Consider the following 17,174-nt stretch of genomic DNA (forward strand, 5'->3'; position numbering starts at 1 on the left):
CATTTATTGGATACAGCCCCCAAAGAACAGAGAGCCCACTACACAGAGACACAAACATACCCGCGCACACACGATAGTCAGATGGAGATAGACAGAGACACAGAGCAGGTTCTGGATCCCTGACCAAATTGTCACTGATTCCCAGCTCTACACCTGGGTTATAACACTGACCGGGGGAGGGGGACGCTGGAGCATGTTGACATTGGTACAGGGTTTGGGGAGCTGCTCATTCCAGGATCTTCACCGTTTTGCCTGTTTGTTGTTGTTATGTCAGTGTTAGGGTTAATCCAATTGTATTCAGGGAAAACACTCAGGATTTAGTGGGAACAGTTACAGAGTTGCCAGGCTGCTATATGTCACAATTAGATGGCCAGCTGTCCTCTCACTGGCCTGAACATTGCTACATGTTCCTGCATGTTCCTATCCACCCAAGTCAGGACTGGACCCCTCTGCCCATATGTATAAACCTTCTGAAGTTACATTGTAAAGACAGTCTGTTCAGTTGTCTCACACATTTAAACTCAGTGATGTGTCTTTATGTATTCCAACTCTGGGTCCAATGAGGCTGGAGGGTGGGCGGTGCGGAAGGACAGGGACAGCCCTGCCTTGGAATTGGGAACCAGCAGCAGGAGGAGGGAGAGGGAGAGAGAGACAGCATTCTATGGTAGGTGCACATTCTTTCTCGCTCACACTCTTTCACATTTGTGTACTCTCCTTGGTGCGTGTGCGAGAGAGGGAGAGTGCACTCACACTTTCTCTAGCACACATGCATACTCTTCCTCACACAGGCGCCCACACTCACACATACACTTGCACGTACACATTCTCTTACACACACACCATCTCTCACATGCACGCACACTCACTTGTGTACACTCGGTCTCACACACTTTCTCTCCCACATGCGCGTACACTCTCGCAAGCGCACACACTCACAGGGTCACTCTCATGCGCACACATTCTTTGTCTCTCACGTGCTCACACTCGTGCACACTCATGTGCACACATTCGCACTTGTGTGCACCGTCTCACACACTTTCTCATGCGCATGTTCTCTTTCTCACACATATGCACACTTGTCTTTCTCACACGCTCTCTCTTGCACACTTTCTCTCGCACATTGTCTCTCTCACGTACACCTTTTCTCTTGCATGCAGTCTCCCTTGCACACTTTGTTTAGTGCACCCATGCACACTCACACTCTATCGCACACATGTACACACACACACACTTTGTCCCTCACACGTGTACACACTCTCAATTGTCTCTTTTTCTCACTCTCTCACACTCACACATGCATGCTTTCCCTCACACTCGCTTGCACACTCGCATGTGCGCTCATTCTTTCGCACACGCACTCTTGCACACACTTTTTCTCACTCGCACACATTCTTTTTCTCTCACATGTGCACACTCACTTGTGTACACACTGTTTCTCTCCCTCCCGCACACTTTCTCACACAAACACACACTCAATTTCTTGTATGCAGACTTTCGCGCACACACTTGCTCTCGTGAATGTGCACACCCAGCAATCTAATGGGATTAGAACAGAGAGAATCAAACAAAATTTGGTGTTGAATTTGTAGAGTTTTGTTGTGTGCCTAAGATGGGAAGCGTCGGGAGTTAGTTTAAAATCAGTGTCTCTCACCAGGGTTTTTTTAGATTAGAATTGATTACTTACAGTGTGGAACAAGTCCACACCGACCCGCCGAAGCGCAACCCACCCATACCCCTACATTTACCCCTTACCTAACACTATGGGACAATTTAGCATGGCCAAATCACCTGAGCCGCACATCTTTGGACTGTGGGAGGAAACCGGAGCACCCGGAGGAAACCCACACAGACACGGGGAGAACGTGCAAACTCCACACAGTCAGTCGCCTGAGGCGGGAATTGAACCCAGGTCCCTGGCGCTGTGAGGCAGCAGTGCTAACCACTGTGCCACCTAACTTTTCCCGTGTTGGGAAACTTGAAAGGGTGCAGAAAAGATTTACCAAGATATTGCCAGGTTTGGAGGATATGCGCTAGCGGGAGAGGCTGAATAAGCTGGGGCTATTTTCCTCGGAGCGGCAGGGCCTTGGGGGTGTGGCCTTAAGGGTTTATAAAATTACGAGGGGCATGGATAAGGTGAATAGCCAGTCTTTTTTTCCCCAAGGGTGGGACAGTCCAAAACTAGAGGGTATAGGCTTAAGGGGAGGGGGGAAAGATTTAAAAGGGAGTTAAGAGGCAACTTTTTCACACAGAGGGTGGTGAGTGTATGGAATGAGCCTGAAACATCGATTGCGCAGGATGCTGCCTGAACTGCTGTGCTCTTCCAGCACCACTGATCCAGAATCTGGTTTCCAGCATCTGCACTCATTGTTTTTACCTCGTTGATTTTAACCCTACTGCGAATCCTCTTGCAAGGATGCCTACCTTGAAGTTTTCCTCCTCTCTCTACAAGCCACGCTTCAGGCTCTCTGCCTTTATCCCTGCTGAAGGGCTTTTGCCCGAAACGTCGATTTCGCTGCTCCTTGGATGCTGCCTGAACTGCCGTGCTCTTCCAGCACCACTAATCCAGAGTATGGAATGAGCTGCCAGAGGAAGTGGTGGAGGCTGGGACAATGACAACACTTAAAAGGCATCTGGATGGGTATATGAATGGGAAGGGTTTAGAGGGAGATGGGCCAGGTGCTGGAAAATAGGACTGGATTAATGTAGGATAATTGACTCGTATGGACTGAAGGATGTTTCTTTGCTGTATTAACTGTGTCTGTATCTCAGTGTTATTCTGTGCGACTGCCTGTGTGCGCGCATCTGTGTGGTGTGTGTGTATCTGTGTTGGTACGTGCATGTAACTGAGTACCTGCGTGCACATCTGTCCCTCAGGGAGATAAGGTTACAACTAAATCTCTGCACAGTCGGAGGCTGTTCAGTCCTTGCATCCACACTATCAGTTAGATCATGACAAAACTGAACACTGAAATCTGAACCACGTATCTGTCCATCTTGAAATCCGACAAAAATCTGATTAATATTCTCAACCATCCACATCAGCTCTTTTTAAAAGACAGATTAGATTAGATTAGACTTACACTGTGGAAACAGGCCCTTCGGCCCAACAAGTCCACACCGACCCGCCGAAGCGAAACCCACCCATACCCTTACATTTACCCCTTACCTAACACTAGGGGCAATTTAGCATGGCCAATTCACCTGACCCGCACATCTTTGGACTGTGGGAGGAAACCGGAGCACCCGGAGGAAACCCACGCAGACACGGGGAGAACGTGCAAACTCCACACAGAGGGAACTCTAGATTTCCACTCCCCTTTTCACAAGCACATGCTTCCCAATAGATTTAGTTTTAAGGTCCTGCCTTCAAGGGAGTTCCTCTCTCATCCAACATCCACCAGATTAAACAATTCCGATGCCTGCATCCCATTGGATCAGCAAGATCCTGTCTCTATGCTGTACAATTCTACAACTACAAAGCTTGGGACCGTTCTGCCTAAATACAAAAATGGGAAGACCTGATTTATCAAGTCGTCCAGCACGGAAACAGACCCTTCAGCCCAACTCATCCATGCCGACCAGATATCCTAAAACTATCTAATCTAATCTAGTCCCATTTGCCAGCACTTGGCCCATCTCCCTCTGAACCCTTCCCATTCACATACCCATCCAGATGCCTTTTAAATGCTGTAATTATACCAGTCTCCACCACTTCCACTGGCAACTCAGTCCATACAGACACCACCCTCTGAGAAAAAGTTGCCCCTTAGATCCCTTTCCTCTCTCACTTTAAACCTTTGCCTCTGTAGTTTTGGGCTCCCGTATCCTATCCACCCTTTGGAGCTATTCTCCCTAACCACACCACTCATGATTTTATAAACTTCGATAACATCACCCTCAGTCTCAAATTCTCCAGAGAATAAAATGTCCCAGCCTATTAAGCATCTCCCTATAGCTCAAACCCTCCAAGTCCCGGCAACGTCCTTGCAAATCTTTTCTGAACCCTTTCAACTTGCACAACATCCTTCCCATAGGAGAGAGTCCAGAACTGAATGCAGTATTTATCAGCTAAAACCATGAGAGGGTGTGAATGGGGGAAATAAAAAATGAGGTCTGCAGATGCTGGAGATCACAGCTGAAAATGTGTTGCTGGTTAAAGCACAGCAGGTTAGGCAGCATCCAAGGAACAGGAAATTCGACGTTTCGGGCATAAGCCCTTCATCAGGAATTCCTGATCACATTCCTGATGAAGGGCTTATGCCCGAAACGTCGAATTCCCTGTTCCTTGGATGCTGCCTAACCTGCTGTGCTTTAACCAGCAACACATTTTCAGCTGAATGGGGGGAATACTGAGGGAAGGAAATCTGTTGCCCTTATGAATCTGACCTACATATAACTCCAGACCCATAGCCACGTTGACACTTAAACTACCCTCTGGGTAATTAAGGATGAGTAAGAATTGCTGGGGCACCAAGCATTGTCGTCCATGCCCTGTGAATGATGAACAAACTCAGTTTTAAAGGGGCTTCTCACACATACAGTTAGTTACGTCGTCTCTCAGTTAAAAGCCCCTGCAGTAGAACAGTATAGCACAGAACAGGCCCTTCAGCCCACGATGTTGTGCCAACCACTGATCCCCATGTGAGGTAAACCTAATGTACAAACGCTCAAATTTCTGTGACCATATGCATGTCCAGCAGTCTCTTAAGTATCCCCAATGACCTCGCTTCCACAACTGCTGCTGGCAACACATTGCATGCTCTCTCAGCTATCTGTGTAAAGAACCCGCCTCTGACATCCCCTCTCTACTTTCCGCCAAACAGCTTAAAACTATGACCCCTCGTGTTAACAATTTCTGCCCTGGGAAAAAGTCTCTGGCTATCAACACTACCTATGCCTCTTATTATCTTGTACACCTCAAATTAGGTCCCCTTTCTTCTTTTTTCTGTAGCTGTGATGCCCTCTCTGATGACCTACCAGAGGAAAGGTGGTCAGTTCCCTGGCACTGAGCCTGACACTGACCCAGAAGGGAAGGGGGCAGAATAGAATAGCGCTGGTGGTAGGAGACTCTATTGTTAGGAGAATTGACAGGAGATTTTGTGGCTGGGTCCGGGATTCCTGGAAGCTACGTTGCCTCCCTGGTGCCAGGGTCCGCGACGTCTCCGATCGGGTGTATAAGATTCTGAAAGGGGAGGACGAACAGCCAGAAATCGTGTTACGTATCGGCACCAATGATATAGCCAGGAAAAGGATCGAAGATGTAAAAAGTGATTTCAGGGAGTTAGGGTGCAGAGCACGACAAACAGAGTAGTGTTCTCGGGTTTACGATCGGTGCCACGAGATAGCGAGATGAGGAACAGGGAGCGGGCACAGCTTAACACGCGGCTGCGCAGCTGGTGTAGGAGGGAGGGCTTCAGATATGTAGATAATTGGGATGCCTTCTGGGGAAGGTGGGACCTGTACAAGAAGGACGGGTTGCATCTGAACTGGAAGGGGACCAACATCCTGAGTGGAAGGTTTGCTCAAGTGGTTCAGGAGGTTTTAAACTAGTATACCGGGGGTGACAGTGGATGGAGATGAGGCAATAGCAAGAGGTAGCGCAGCCTCTGGGAAGGAATTTCCTGGGAAGGAACCAAGGGATCAGTTAAAGTGTGTTTGCTTTAACGCAAGGAGTACCAGGAATAAAACTGATGAACTTAGAGCATGGATCAGTACCTGGTGCTATGATGTTGTGGCCATAACAGAGATGGGTTTCTCCAGGGTTCAGAACATTTAAAAAGAGTAGGGGGGGAGAAAGAGGAGGGGGTGTAGCACTGTGAGGAACCTGTTACCTCTTATGCTCCGGGCCCATTCAGCCTTTCCTTGTAACGCCACCCTCCATTTGGAGAGAAAGTAAGGACTGCAGATGCTGGAGATCAAAGTCGAGAGGGTGGTGCTGGAAAAGCTGGTCAGGCAGCATCTGAGGATCTAACCCTAACCCTATCGCAGGATGCTGCCTGATCGGCTGTGCTTTTCCAGCACCACACTCTCGACACCCTCCACTCCTGGCAACATCCTGGTCAATCTCTGCTGAACCCGCTCCAGTTTAATAATATCCTCCCTACAACAGGGCGATCAAGGCTGCATACAGTACTGTAAAAGTGGCCTCAACAATGTCCTGTACAACCTCAACGTGACGTCTCCAAATCCTCTACTCAAAGGTCTGAGCCTTCTTAACCGTGCTGTCTACCTGCGACACAACCTTCAAACCATTATGTCCCTGAATCCCTAGGTGTCTCTGTTCTGAACTATACTACCCAATACCCTACTTTAAACTGTACAAATCCTGCTCTCATTTGTTTTACCAAAGTGCAATGCTTGACATTTATCCAAATTAAACTCCATCTGCCACTCTTTAGCCTATTGACCAAGATCCCTTTGTAATGCTAGATAACCTTCTTCACTGTAGCACCAATCTTGGCATCATCCCGTAGCCCTCTGAGATCTGTGTCCTCTCGCTGCCAGGCCCCTGCTTTCAGGAATTATATACTTAAGCGTCCATCTCCTTTTTCCTGCTCTTCAGACATTCCTTAAAGCCGAAGACTTCCTCTGCGCTTCTTGACCGATGCTGAGAGACTCTTGTGTCGAGTCTGGCTGGAAAATGCATTTGGGAAATATCACTGCCTTACAAATATGCTACAAATACAACACCCTCCGTCTCCAATAACCATCCACATTCTGTCGGTTACCACTGACCAGAAACTCAGCTGGGAATCCTGCAGCGAGTGACTCCTGACTCCCCAAAGCCTGTCCACCATCAATGAGGCACAAAGTCAGGAGTGTGCGGGAATACTCCCCCACATGTCCCTGGATGGGGGCAGCTCCGGCAATACTCGAGAAGCTCGACACCGTCCAGGCACAAAGCAACCCCCCCGCTTCGTTACATCAACAAACATCCCCTCCCTCCAACACCGACGCTTAGTAGCAGCAGTGTGTACCGTCTACAGGAATTCACCAAAGACCCTCAGACAGCACCTTCCAAACCCATGACCACTTCCATCGAGAAGGACAAGGGGCAGCAGATACATAGGAACGCCAACCCCTGCAGGCTCCCGGCCGAGCCCCTCACCAGAAGAGACGCAGAAAAGGTTTGACAAGACATTTCTGTGCCGTACGACTGAAAATAAACACGATTTGTGCTTCTGTGCAGAGTCAGCTCTTTATTAATTGTTCGGGCTGATTGTGTCCAGACTTTTATATAAAAAAAATAGAAAATACCGGCAGACGGACGCTCCTGACAGGCAGGCAATCTCTGGCTGGGTCAGAGATAAAACCAAATCGGTCAACACACTCGACCTCACCTCTCCACCCATCCCCTCCACCCCCACACACACATGTGGGTAAACAGAGCATAACGTGGAACGGAGTTTGCTCAGTGCTCCCTCACCCGGTTATGAGGAACGCGCTCTGCATTGTGAATCCCGCTATCCATCCCCAAACCCTCCCCCAACCCAGTGACCCACCCCCCTCCTCCCCAGCATGTTTGGGGTGGAGGGGAGGGGGAAACGCCCTCAGGTACTGCTACTGGACGTGGCTCCAGCCGCCATATCTTTCACCTCCTCCTCGTCCGGAGGACAATCCACAAAGTCTGCCAACATGGCTGCCGCCTGGTCCTCCTGCTCCTGAGGGTGGGGGGCCCACGTGAAGTGGCGGGGGGGGGGGGGGGGGGGAGAGAAAGAGGAGACAGAGAGAGAGACACATCAATCACAAATGAATGAACAAAGCATGGAAGACTCTGACCGAGGGGGAAATCGCAGGAGCTAAAGGCTATTAAGCGGCTGATCATCGCAAGGGGATTGCGTCAGCCATGATGGAATGGTGGAGCGAGCAATGGGCTGAATGCCCTCATTCTGCTCTCAAGTGGAAGGAGAGAGATATTAGAATGGTCCTCAGGACATGAGGCATGAGCACTGGATTGCGAACTTCACCATGGCAACCATCGCCTCTGATTCACTCACTGGCCTAGAGTCACACAGACCTATCGGCCCAACCAGTCCATGCTGACCATAGTCCCAGACTCAACTAGTCCCCACCTCCCTGCTCCTGGCCCATATCCCTCCAAACCTTCCCTATTCACGTACTTTATCCAAGTACGCAACGAATGGGAAGGGTTGAGGGGGATAAAGGGCCAACAGTTGGCCAAAGAGACGAGGTCAGGTTCAGACATCGGGTCAGCAGGGACTGGATGGGCCAAAGGGTTTGTTCCCGCAGCTGGACGACTCTGTGGCTAAAACCCTCCGATCCTGAAGCACAGCCCCATATCTTCCCGTTGGGAATGCAGAGTAACACTGCGGGTGCAATTTCGGGGAATGCTTCAGAGAAAGTTGGGGGGGGGGGGCAGGTGCTGAGGCAGAGCCCCCTCTCCAGACCCATCCGGGAGTGGTCGGGGGAGTGGCGTTCTCCGTGAGGGAGACTTACCCTCTCTCTCTCTCTCCCCTTTCAGCTGCGGTTCAAGGAGGGGTAGGGGGGCAGGGTTGTTGGAGATCCCCCTCCTTGGTCGGTGCTGCCCCTCACCTCAGGGCGTCGGCTCCTTCCTGGAGTGGCGCGACCAGCGTTCTGATCGCAGGGAACGTGGATCGTGGGCAGAGGAGTAGGCCGCTCGGCCCTTCCAACCTGTACCGCCTCCAACACAACTGCAGACTTTCACTCCCGCTTCCCCTCCCCAACCCCCCTCACTCCCTGTAGCCACGAGTGGGGCTGGGGTGGGGATAACAGTCATACCAGGATAGGGAGATGATTTGGGGGGGGGGGGGCTTACCTCAGTTTCAGGGGCTGGTTTCTCAGCCGGTACCACCTCCTCCTCCTCCTCTCGTCGCTGCTGCTCCGTGGGCTCAGCCTCCGTCACGCCCTCCTCCTCCTCCTCCACCTCGCCCTGGGGGGGAGCCTCGACTGCATCGGTCGCTCCGTCTCCCCCCTCCTCCTCCTCCTGCTGCGGGGTCGGGGTGCCCTCTTCTCCTGGGCCCGCGGTCCCTCCCCCTCCAGCAGAGGGAGGCTGGGGGGAGTCCCCTCCGTCCGCTCGCTCCCCGGGGACAGGAGGGGTGGTCCGCTGCATCTCCGGGCGTGCCCCCTCCTCGCTCTCGCCCAGAGGCGGCGGTGGCTGGCTCTGGGCGGGGGCTCCTTGGCCCCGCCCCCCTGGGCTGCCCTCCCCCTCGCTCCGCCGGGGGCTGGGCGCTCCCTCGGGGTGGGGCTCTGGCGGCCCAGGCCCCTCCCCCTCCTGTGGGGGGGCGGGCGGGAGCTCCGCAGGTCGCGGAGCGAGGGCTGGCTCCTCTTCCGAGGTGTCCCCGGGGCCCCTGGGCCTGTACATCTCCACCTCCCCTTCCTCCTCCTCCTCCTCGTCCTCGTCCTCCATCTCCTCGTCCATCTCGTCCTCCTCCAGCTCACCCTCCTCCTCAAAGTCCTCCTCTTCGTCCTCGTAGTCCTCCTCCTCCTCCTCCTCTTCCTCCTCCTCCTCCTCGTCGTAGTAATCCTCCTCTTCCTCCTCCTCCTCCTCCTCCAGGTAATCCTCCTCCCCTTCCTCGTCTTCGCTGCTGTTGATGTTGATGACCGTCAGCTCTTCGTCCGGCTCCTGGGAGGCAGGTCGTGCCTCGCCGGCGCCCCCTGGCTCTTGGGGCTGGGGCGTGGGGAGGGGGACGGGGGTCGGGGCCTGGACGCCCTGGGCCCGAGGTGAGGCCACCACCACCTTCTCGATCTCCTCCGGCGCCTCTTCGCCCGGCCCTTCCTCCTCCTTCCTCCTCCTCTTGGCGTCTGCTGGGGCGGCAGGGGGTGGTGGCGGTGCCGGAGGGGAGGACGACGACGAGGAGGGGGGCCCGGCGGCACTCGGCCCGGTGCCCGCCATCGCCGCCGGTGCCTCCTGGTCGGGCAGCAGCCCCTCGGGCACAATCACCACGCTGTCGTCGGAGTCGCTGTCCAGCGAGATCTCCACGTCCGACTCCTCCTCCTTGTCGTAGCGGATGAAGACGGGGCGGCTGCAGTTGGTGTCGCCCCCGAAGACGGCCTCCTCACCAGGGGGCGCCGCGGGGACGGCCCCCTCCTGGCCCAGGCCGCGGTGGCTCTCCGCCGGCGACGGGAAGCGGGCGGGCGGCGGGAGGGAGAGGCGAGCGGGCGGGGCGTGCTCAGTCAGAGCCCGGGGCCCGGCCCCCGGGGGAGCGGGGTGGCTCGGAGGGGGAGGGGCCGGCAGGTGGAAGGTGGGCACCTGCGGAGGCCTGGCGGGGGTCTGCGGATCGGCGCTGGGCGTGGGCTTGAAGGCCGTGGCGATGAGGCTGGCAGCACTGAGGGGCATCTGCAGTGACGGCACCCGGGGGTGGATGAGACAGTTGCAGATGACCAGAGCCTCCGAGCAGAACGATGAGACCTGGGGGGGGGGGTGGGGGGACGGGGAGAGGCGGGAGTGAGGGGAAGGGGACGAAGAGGGCACAGGATTTAACACGGTGATACCGTCGGCGACAGGACCAACCCTTTCGGATCTCTCCTATCCCCCCTTCCCCACCCCCAAAAAAACCTCGAAAGTGCCTCGGACGCTGTGGGTCAGAGATGGCTGCAGAAGCTCAGTGGGTCTCCAGAGAGAAATCAAGAGTTAACACAGCAGCTCCGCCCCTCAACTGGCTTCCAGGGGAAAGGGACTCCGGCGCTGAAACGTTCACTCTGATCTCTCTCGGCAAGTGCTGAGCTTTTCCAGCAGCTTCTGTTTTGGTTTCCCGAACGGAACAAGTCCCATTCGGCCCATCTCTCACTGAGCCTTCCCTGTTCGTGTACGTGTCCAAACACTTATTAGATGTTGTAATTGTACCAGCCTCCACCACTTCCTCTGGCAGCTCATTCCATACACGCACCACCTTCTGTGTGAAAAAGTTGCCCCTTAAGTCCCTTTTCCATCTTTCCCCCTTTCACCCTAAACCTATCCCCTTTTATAGTTTCAGACTCCCCCTACCCTGGGGATAAAGAACTTGGCTATTTACCCTGATCCGTGCCCCTCGATTTTAAGAACCTCTGCAAGGTCACCCCTCAGGCTCCGACGCTCCAGGGAAAAACGTCCCAGCCTCTCCTTAGAACTCAAACCCTCCAGTCCTGCAAACATCCTTGCAAACGTTTGCTGCACCTTTTCCAGTTCAATACCATCCTTCCGATTGCAGTTATGGAGTTTCCCAAATTTCCTCTGCTCGGGCAGGGTAAAAGTATTCGGATGCAAGAGGACTTATGGGGCAGCTCTCAGAGCGAGCGCACACGCCCCACAGACAGCGGGAGAGCGAGAGTGCCCAAGAGAGGGAGCGACTGGGTGGGCTAGACATGGGAAGATTGTTTCCAATGTTGGCCAAGTCCAGAACTAGGGATCACAGTCTAAGAGTACAGGGTAAGGCCATTCAGGAATGAGATGAGGAAAACTCTTCACTCAAGAGTTGGGAACCTGTGGAATTCTCTCCCGCAGGAAGCTGTCGTGGCCAGTTCATTCAAGAGGGAGCTGGACGTGGCTCTGGCAGCTGAAGAGTTCAAGAGTTTTGGAGGGAAAGAAAGAATGGGATACTGAGATTGCATGATCAGCCATGATTGCATTGAATGGTGGGACAGGCTTGAAGGGCTGAATGGCCTACTCCTGCACCAATATTCTGTGTTTCTGAAGAGTCAGCTACCTTGACTATGGGTGCGGAGTCACGGATAGGCCAGACCAGGTAGAGATGGCAGATTTCCTTCCCTACAGGACATTAGTGAATCAGATGGCATTTTTAAAAGCACCAGTTTTCCAACAAACTACCATCATCACCACCACGACTGAGACACAGATTTATCCATGGATTATAAATTCGACCCCGATGCTGTAGTGGGATCTAAAGCAGTTTATAAAGTCATGACGGTCATGGATAGAGTGTAGAGCCAAGGTCTTTTCCCAAGGTTAGGGGAGTCCAGAACCACAGGGTAAGATGAGAGGGGAAAGATTAAAAAGAGACCTAAGGGGCAACGTTTTCACGCAGAGGGTGTTGAGTGTTTGGAACGAGCTGCCGGAGGATGCGGTGGAGGCTGGTACAGTTACAACATTGAAAAGGCATCTGGATTAGTATGTGAACAGGAAGGGTTTAGAGGGACATGAATCATCACAGAATCCCAACAGTGTGGAAACAGGCCAACATGTCCACGCCGACCCTCGAAACAGCATCCAAACCAGACTCATGACCACTGTATCCCTGTAACCCACATTTCCCACCTACACATCCCTGGGTACGATGGGACAATGTAGCACGGCCAATCCACCCTAACCTGCACATCCCTGAACACTATGGGACAATGTAGCATGGCCAATTCACACTAACCCGCACATCCCTAGACGCTATGGGACAATTTAGCACGGCCAATCCACCCTAACCTGCACATCCCTGGGCACTGTGGGACAATTCAGCACGGCCAATCCACCCTAACCTGCACATCCCTGGGCACTATGGGACAATATAGCACGGCCAACCCACCCTAACCTGCACATCTTTCAATTGTGGGTGAAAACTGAAGCAACCGGAGGAAACCCATGCAGACACATGGAGAATACGCAAACCCCACACAAACAGTCGCCCGAGGGTGGGTTCGAATTCTGGTTCCTGGCGCCGTGTGGCAGCAGTACTCTGTATCTAACCCCATGCTCCAGCTGCAGCACCCCTCCTGGAGGGGAAGTGCAACTGCAGCGTGACAGTTACATCGTCACGTGACATGTACAGCACTGGGTGCCAAAAGGAACAAAGGTGTGTGGGTGTGTGGGGGATGTGATCGCTGCTTCCCTTACCTCAGTGTTGCGGTCGTTCTGTCCTTGGCTGAACATTCTGACGGCGCAGTGCAGTGGCGGCGGCCATTTGGAATTGGGAACCAGCAGCAAGAAGAGCAGGAGACGGTATAGCTCCCGCCGACAATCCGCCCGGAGATAGGGGCTGGTCATGCTGCTGTTCTGCTGCAGTCGGAGCAGGAGGGGTACCACCAGCTCGTGGAGCTTCTGCAATAGGAAGACAAGGAGGAGGAAAAGGTGTTCAACGGGGCGCTCATCGCAGACTCACCCTCCACAAATAGCTAAAGCAAACAGCTGCGGATACTGACAGAGCTAAGGTCTCAAGTCTAGTGACCTGAATTACATTTAATAACGTATTTGCTGTCTATCAAACTGTTGGCTGTTTTGCTGGATTTTTGATACAATAAACAATAGGTGCAGGAGTAGGCCATTCTGCCCTTCCAGCCTGCACTGCCATTCAATACGATCATGGCTGATCATCCTTAATCAGTATCCTGTTCCTGCCTTATCTCCATAACCCTTGATTCCACTATCCTTGAGCGCTCTATCCAACTCTTTCTTAAATGAATCCAGAGACTGGGCCTCCACTGCCCTCTGGGGCAGAGCATTCCACACAGCCACCACTCTCTGGGTGAAGAAGTCTAACACACAAGCCCTCCTCCCCCAGCCACGTCGTGGGGGACAGTTAAGCGACGGATTATTTGCCACCAGGAGACAGTCAAAGCCCAGGTATCGGAGCAACTGCCCAAACTCTGTTACAGAGCTAGCCTCGAACTCACTGGCTCTGTGTTACGGAGAAACCCCATTTCCTGGCTGGTGCCGAGTCGCTCTCACCTTGTGCGTCTCTTCCTTCAGCAAGCTTCCACAGGACAGGATCACATCGCTACAGACTGCACCGGGGAGGGAGGGACAAAAAGCAGAGTGTTACGGTCCTGCAGTCAGTCGGGGAGGGGTGGTCAAAGTCCTCGTGCCACCCACAGTCAATTGTATCACGGCACACTATGTAGGAGGAGGCCATTCTGTCCCTCAATAAGGTCACATTCATCCTGACTGTGGCCACGATTTCACACCCGTCCTCCCCCCCCCCCCCCGCCAAGAGACACCCCCCCTCCAATGATAAGTGTTTCTTTAATCTCGGCCCTGATTATATTAAAGGGCTTCGCTCCCTCTGGGAGGGAGGGGAGATAATTCAGAACACTGACCCCGCTCTGAAAGAGGTGCCTTCTCCAACGGGAGGTTTCAAAATTGTCAAAACACCCTGTTCCCCCCCATCCTTGTGGATCCCACTGTGCCGGTGAAAGGTGGCCTCACCGCCTGCACTGCCAGGGTTTTCACCACGTCCCCGAGCTCCCCGCTAACTCTCCCTCCCCTCAGACCGACCTTTGCAACCCTCCGTTTCCCTCCCCCTCCACTTTCTCCCTGTGTCTCGTATCAAAGGCAGAACGACCTTTGTAGCGGGAGGCTGCGCCCGTGCCCCTCTGTGGGGGACAGAGGCGGAGACATACAGGCGCGGGTACCTTTCAACGCCGCGAGGCAGACGTCGCCGTTGGCGGTGGGGTCCCGCTTCCTGTGGCCCGGCACGGCCGCAGCATCCTCCAGGTCCATCAGCTTCTGCCGCTTGGCGCTCGGCTTGCCGTAGTTGAATGGCTGGCTCCCATCTCCCGCCGGCTTGTTGGGCCGGAGCTGCGGGGTGAGGGTGGAGAGAGAGCAGGGTCAATGCCAAGGCCTCACTCTGGCTTCCCCGTCTCCAACCTCAGGCAACTGACTGTGTGGGGTTTGCACGTTCTCCCCGTGTCTGCGTGGGTTTCCTCCGGGTGCTCCAGTTTCCTCCCACAGTCACAAAGATGTGCGGGTCAGGTGAATTGACCATGCTAAATTGCCCGTAGTGTTAGGTAAGGGGTAAATGTAGGGGTATGGGTGGGTTGCGCTTCGGCGGATCGGTGTGGACTTGTTGGGCCGAAGAACCTGTTTCCACACTGTAAGTAATCTAATCTAATCAACCTCCAAGAGGGAGGGGTGCTGTTCCTCATGTGCATCATTTGGAGACGTTGGGGAAGGTGACAGTGAGGTTGAGAAATTTCAAATTCCCCCAGGAGACCGCAGGCTTAACGGCGATGTTATTATGCTCCCCCCAAACCCTCCTCCCCCGCCAAGTGCGGCCCCTATTTAATGCCTCAGATTCGGGGAGACACCCAGAGGGGGAACGGGGGAGGGTGGTGACGCACAAAGTGAGCGCTACACTGCATGCTGTCCCTGTCCCGGGAGTATTGTGCTGGGAACTCAGCTTTCCACTCAGGTCTGACGGCCGATGTAACCCTCACGATGTGTTCAAACATCTCGCGGTCCCGGGAATGTCTGATGGAGATGGTGTTGGGAAACTTCAGTTTGAGCTTAAACATTAGGAGTTTCTCCTCTGTATTGAACTCTGCGCTGTCCCTGTCTGGGAAGTGCCTGATGGAGCAGAGGGGACAGTGTAAAGGGAGCTTTGCTCTGTAGCTAACCCCATGCTGTCCCTGTCCTGGGAGTGCCTGATATGTGGGACAGAGTAGAGGTAACTTTACACTGTATCTAACTCCGCATTGTCCCTGTCCTGGGAGTGTTTGAGGGGGACAATGTAGAGGAAGCTTTACTCTGTACCTAACCCTGTGCTGTCCCTATCCTGGAATGGGGATAGTGTAGAGGGAGCCTTACTCTCCCACTGACTGACGTGAGCGGTTCATGATTTTCCACGGTGGTTGGTGAGTGAGTGAGTGTGGGGGGGGGGGGGGGGGAATCAGCGCCGCACTGAATTCCCCCAACTCCTCCCGCCATGTCACTTCCCTTACCTTGGTCGTATCCACCGCTGGGGTCACATCAGCGATCAGGTTGGCCAATAGGACGTCACAGTGATGGAACGGCCCCTGCAGGACCCCCGAGGAAGCCCCGCACACCTTCAGCCACGTCCCCAGCACCTCGTAGGCCTTGACTCTCACTGAGCTGCGAGTACACAAAGGGGCGGCATTGCGGTCAGCTCCTGCCCAGTCTTTACCCTCGGCTCTGGGTAAGGTAGGCACTGCCTCCCAGCATGGCCTGACCCGCCAGATGGTGGCAAGTTGCCCCTGCCCAGCCACATACAACTGACTGGGGTCAGTAGGTCAAGCCCCCCTCCCCAAAACCCCAAGGGGGCGTCAACTGATTCCACTCAGTTGGCACCTACAGCCAATGCCTCCACCATGGAGGCTCAGTGTGTCCCAGTTACCAGAATTCACCAAACATCCTCAGATAGCACCTTCCAAACCCCACAACCACTTCAGTCTAGAAGGACGAGGGCAGCAGATACATGGGAACACCACACCCCCGGCACGTTCCTCTCCACTCCCCATCCCGACTTTGAAATATATCGGTTGTTCCTTCAGTGTTGCTGGGTCAGAATCCCAGAACTCCCTCCCTAACGGTGCCATTTGGATGTCCCTACATCATCCGGGACTACAGTGGCTCAAGGCAGCAGCTCATCCCCACCTTTGCAAAGGGGCAAATCCAAATAAATGCTGGGCCCAGCCAGCAACACCCAGATTCGCCAAGTTACTTTTCTTTAAAAAAGTGAGGTTTCACTCCCAGCGAGAGATTGGAGTCACGTTATGAAAGGTTTCAGTAACTTAGGACCAGATACACCGGCATTTAAAAGGAGGTGATTTTATTGAAACCTTTGGGATTTGAAGAGTACCGGAGTACTGTGTGCAGTTCTGGTCACCCTGTTATAGGAAGGATATTATTACACTGGAGAAATCTCAGGATGTTGCTGGGGATGGAGGGCTTGGGTTATAAGGAAAAGCCGGATAGGCTGGGACTTTTTTCACTGGGGTGTAGGTGGTTGAGGTTTACAAACTTGTATAGTTTAGATGTTTATACGGAGAGAGATATAAAAGACACGAGGGGCAATTTTTTTCTTTTACACAGAAGCTGTTTCTTATGTGGAAGGAACTTCCAGAGGAAGTGGCGGCTATTGATACAATGTGGAAAAGAGACTTAGATAAGACTTAGGGGCGGCACGGTGGCAAGGGGCTGCACGGTGGCACAGTGGTTAGCACTGCTGCCTCACAGCGCCAGAGACCCGGGTTCAATTCCCGCCTCAGGCGACTGACTGTGTGGAGTTTGCACGTTCTCCCCGTGTCTGCATGGGTTTCCTCCGGTTTCCTCCCACAGTCCAAAGATGCGCGGGTCAGGTGAATTGGCCTTGCTAAATTGCCTGTAGTGTTAGGTAAGGGGTAAATGTAGGGGTAGGGGTGGGTTGCGCTTCGGCGGGTCGAAGGGCCTGTTTCCACACTGTAAGTAATCTAATCTAATCTAATAAGTCCATGGATAGGAAAGGTTTGGAGGGATATGAGCCAGAAGCAGGCAG

The 17,174-nt window shown here is 53.6% G+C and overlaps 1 protein-coding gene and 1 long non-coding RNA gene across 2 annotated transcripts in view; one reads left to right on the forward strand and one right to left on the reverse strand.

The window, feature by feature from the left end:
- The first annotated feature begins 629 nt into the window (after nucleotides 1-629).
- On the forward strand, nucleotides 630-7,182 carry LOC132835230 (uncharacterized). Its single transcript, XR_009647289.1, has 2 exons — nucleotides 630-664; nucleotides 6,563-7,182. It is a non-coding gene; the product is annotated as an uncharacterized LOC132835230 (long non-coding RNA).
- A 4-nt stretch (nucleotides 7,183-7,186) lies between these two features.
- Nucleotides 7,187-17,174, reverse strand: part of pelp1 (proline, glutamate and leucine rich protein 1) — a 29,080-nt gene continuing 19,092 nt past the window's right edge. The window contains exons 12-17 of the mRNA XM_060854598.1: nucleotides 15,622-15,772; nucleotides 14,314-14,479; nucleotides 13,631-13,686; nucleotides 12,800-13,003; nucleotides 8,798-10,390; nucleotides 7,187-7,661 (exon numbers count right to left, since the gene is read on the reverse strand). Of these exons, the coding sequence (XP_060710581.1) occupies nucleotides 7,551-7,661; nucleotides 8,798-10,390; nucleotides 12,800-13,003; nucleotides 13,631-13,686; nucleotides 14,314-14,479; nucleotides 15,622-15,772 (2,281 nt within the window). The 3' untranslated portion in view covers nucleotides 7,187-7,550. The remainder of the gene's footprint in view (nucleotides 7,662-8,797; nucleotides 10,391-12,799; nucleotides 13,004-13,630; nucleotides 13,687-14,313; nucleotides 14,480-15,621; nucleotides 15,773-17,174) is intronic.

Source organism: Hemiscyllium ocellatum, chromosome 44, assembly GCF_020745735.1.
Source record: "Hemiscyllium ocellatum isolate sHemOce1 chromosome 44, sHemOce1.pat.X.cur, whole genome shotgun sequence".
Classification (NCBI taxonomy): domain Eukaryota; kingdom Metazoa; phylum Chordata; class Chondrichthyes; order Orectolobiformes; family Hemiscylliidae; genus Hemiscyllium; species Hemiscyllium ocellatum.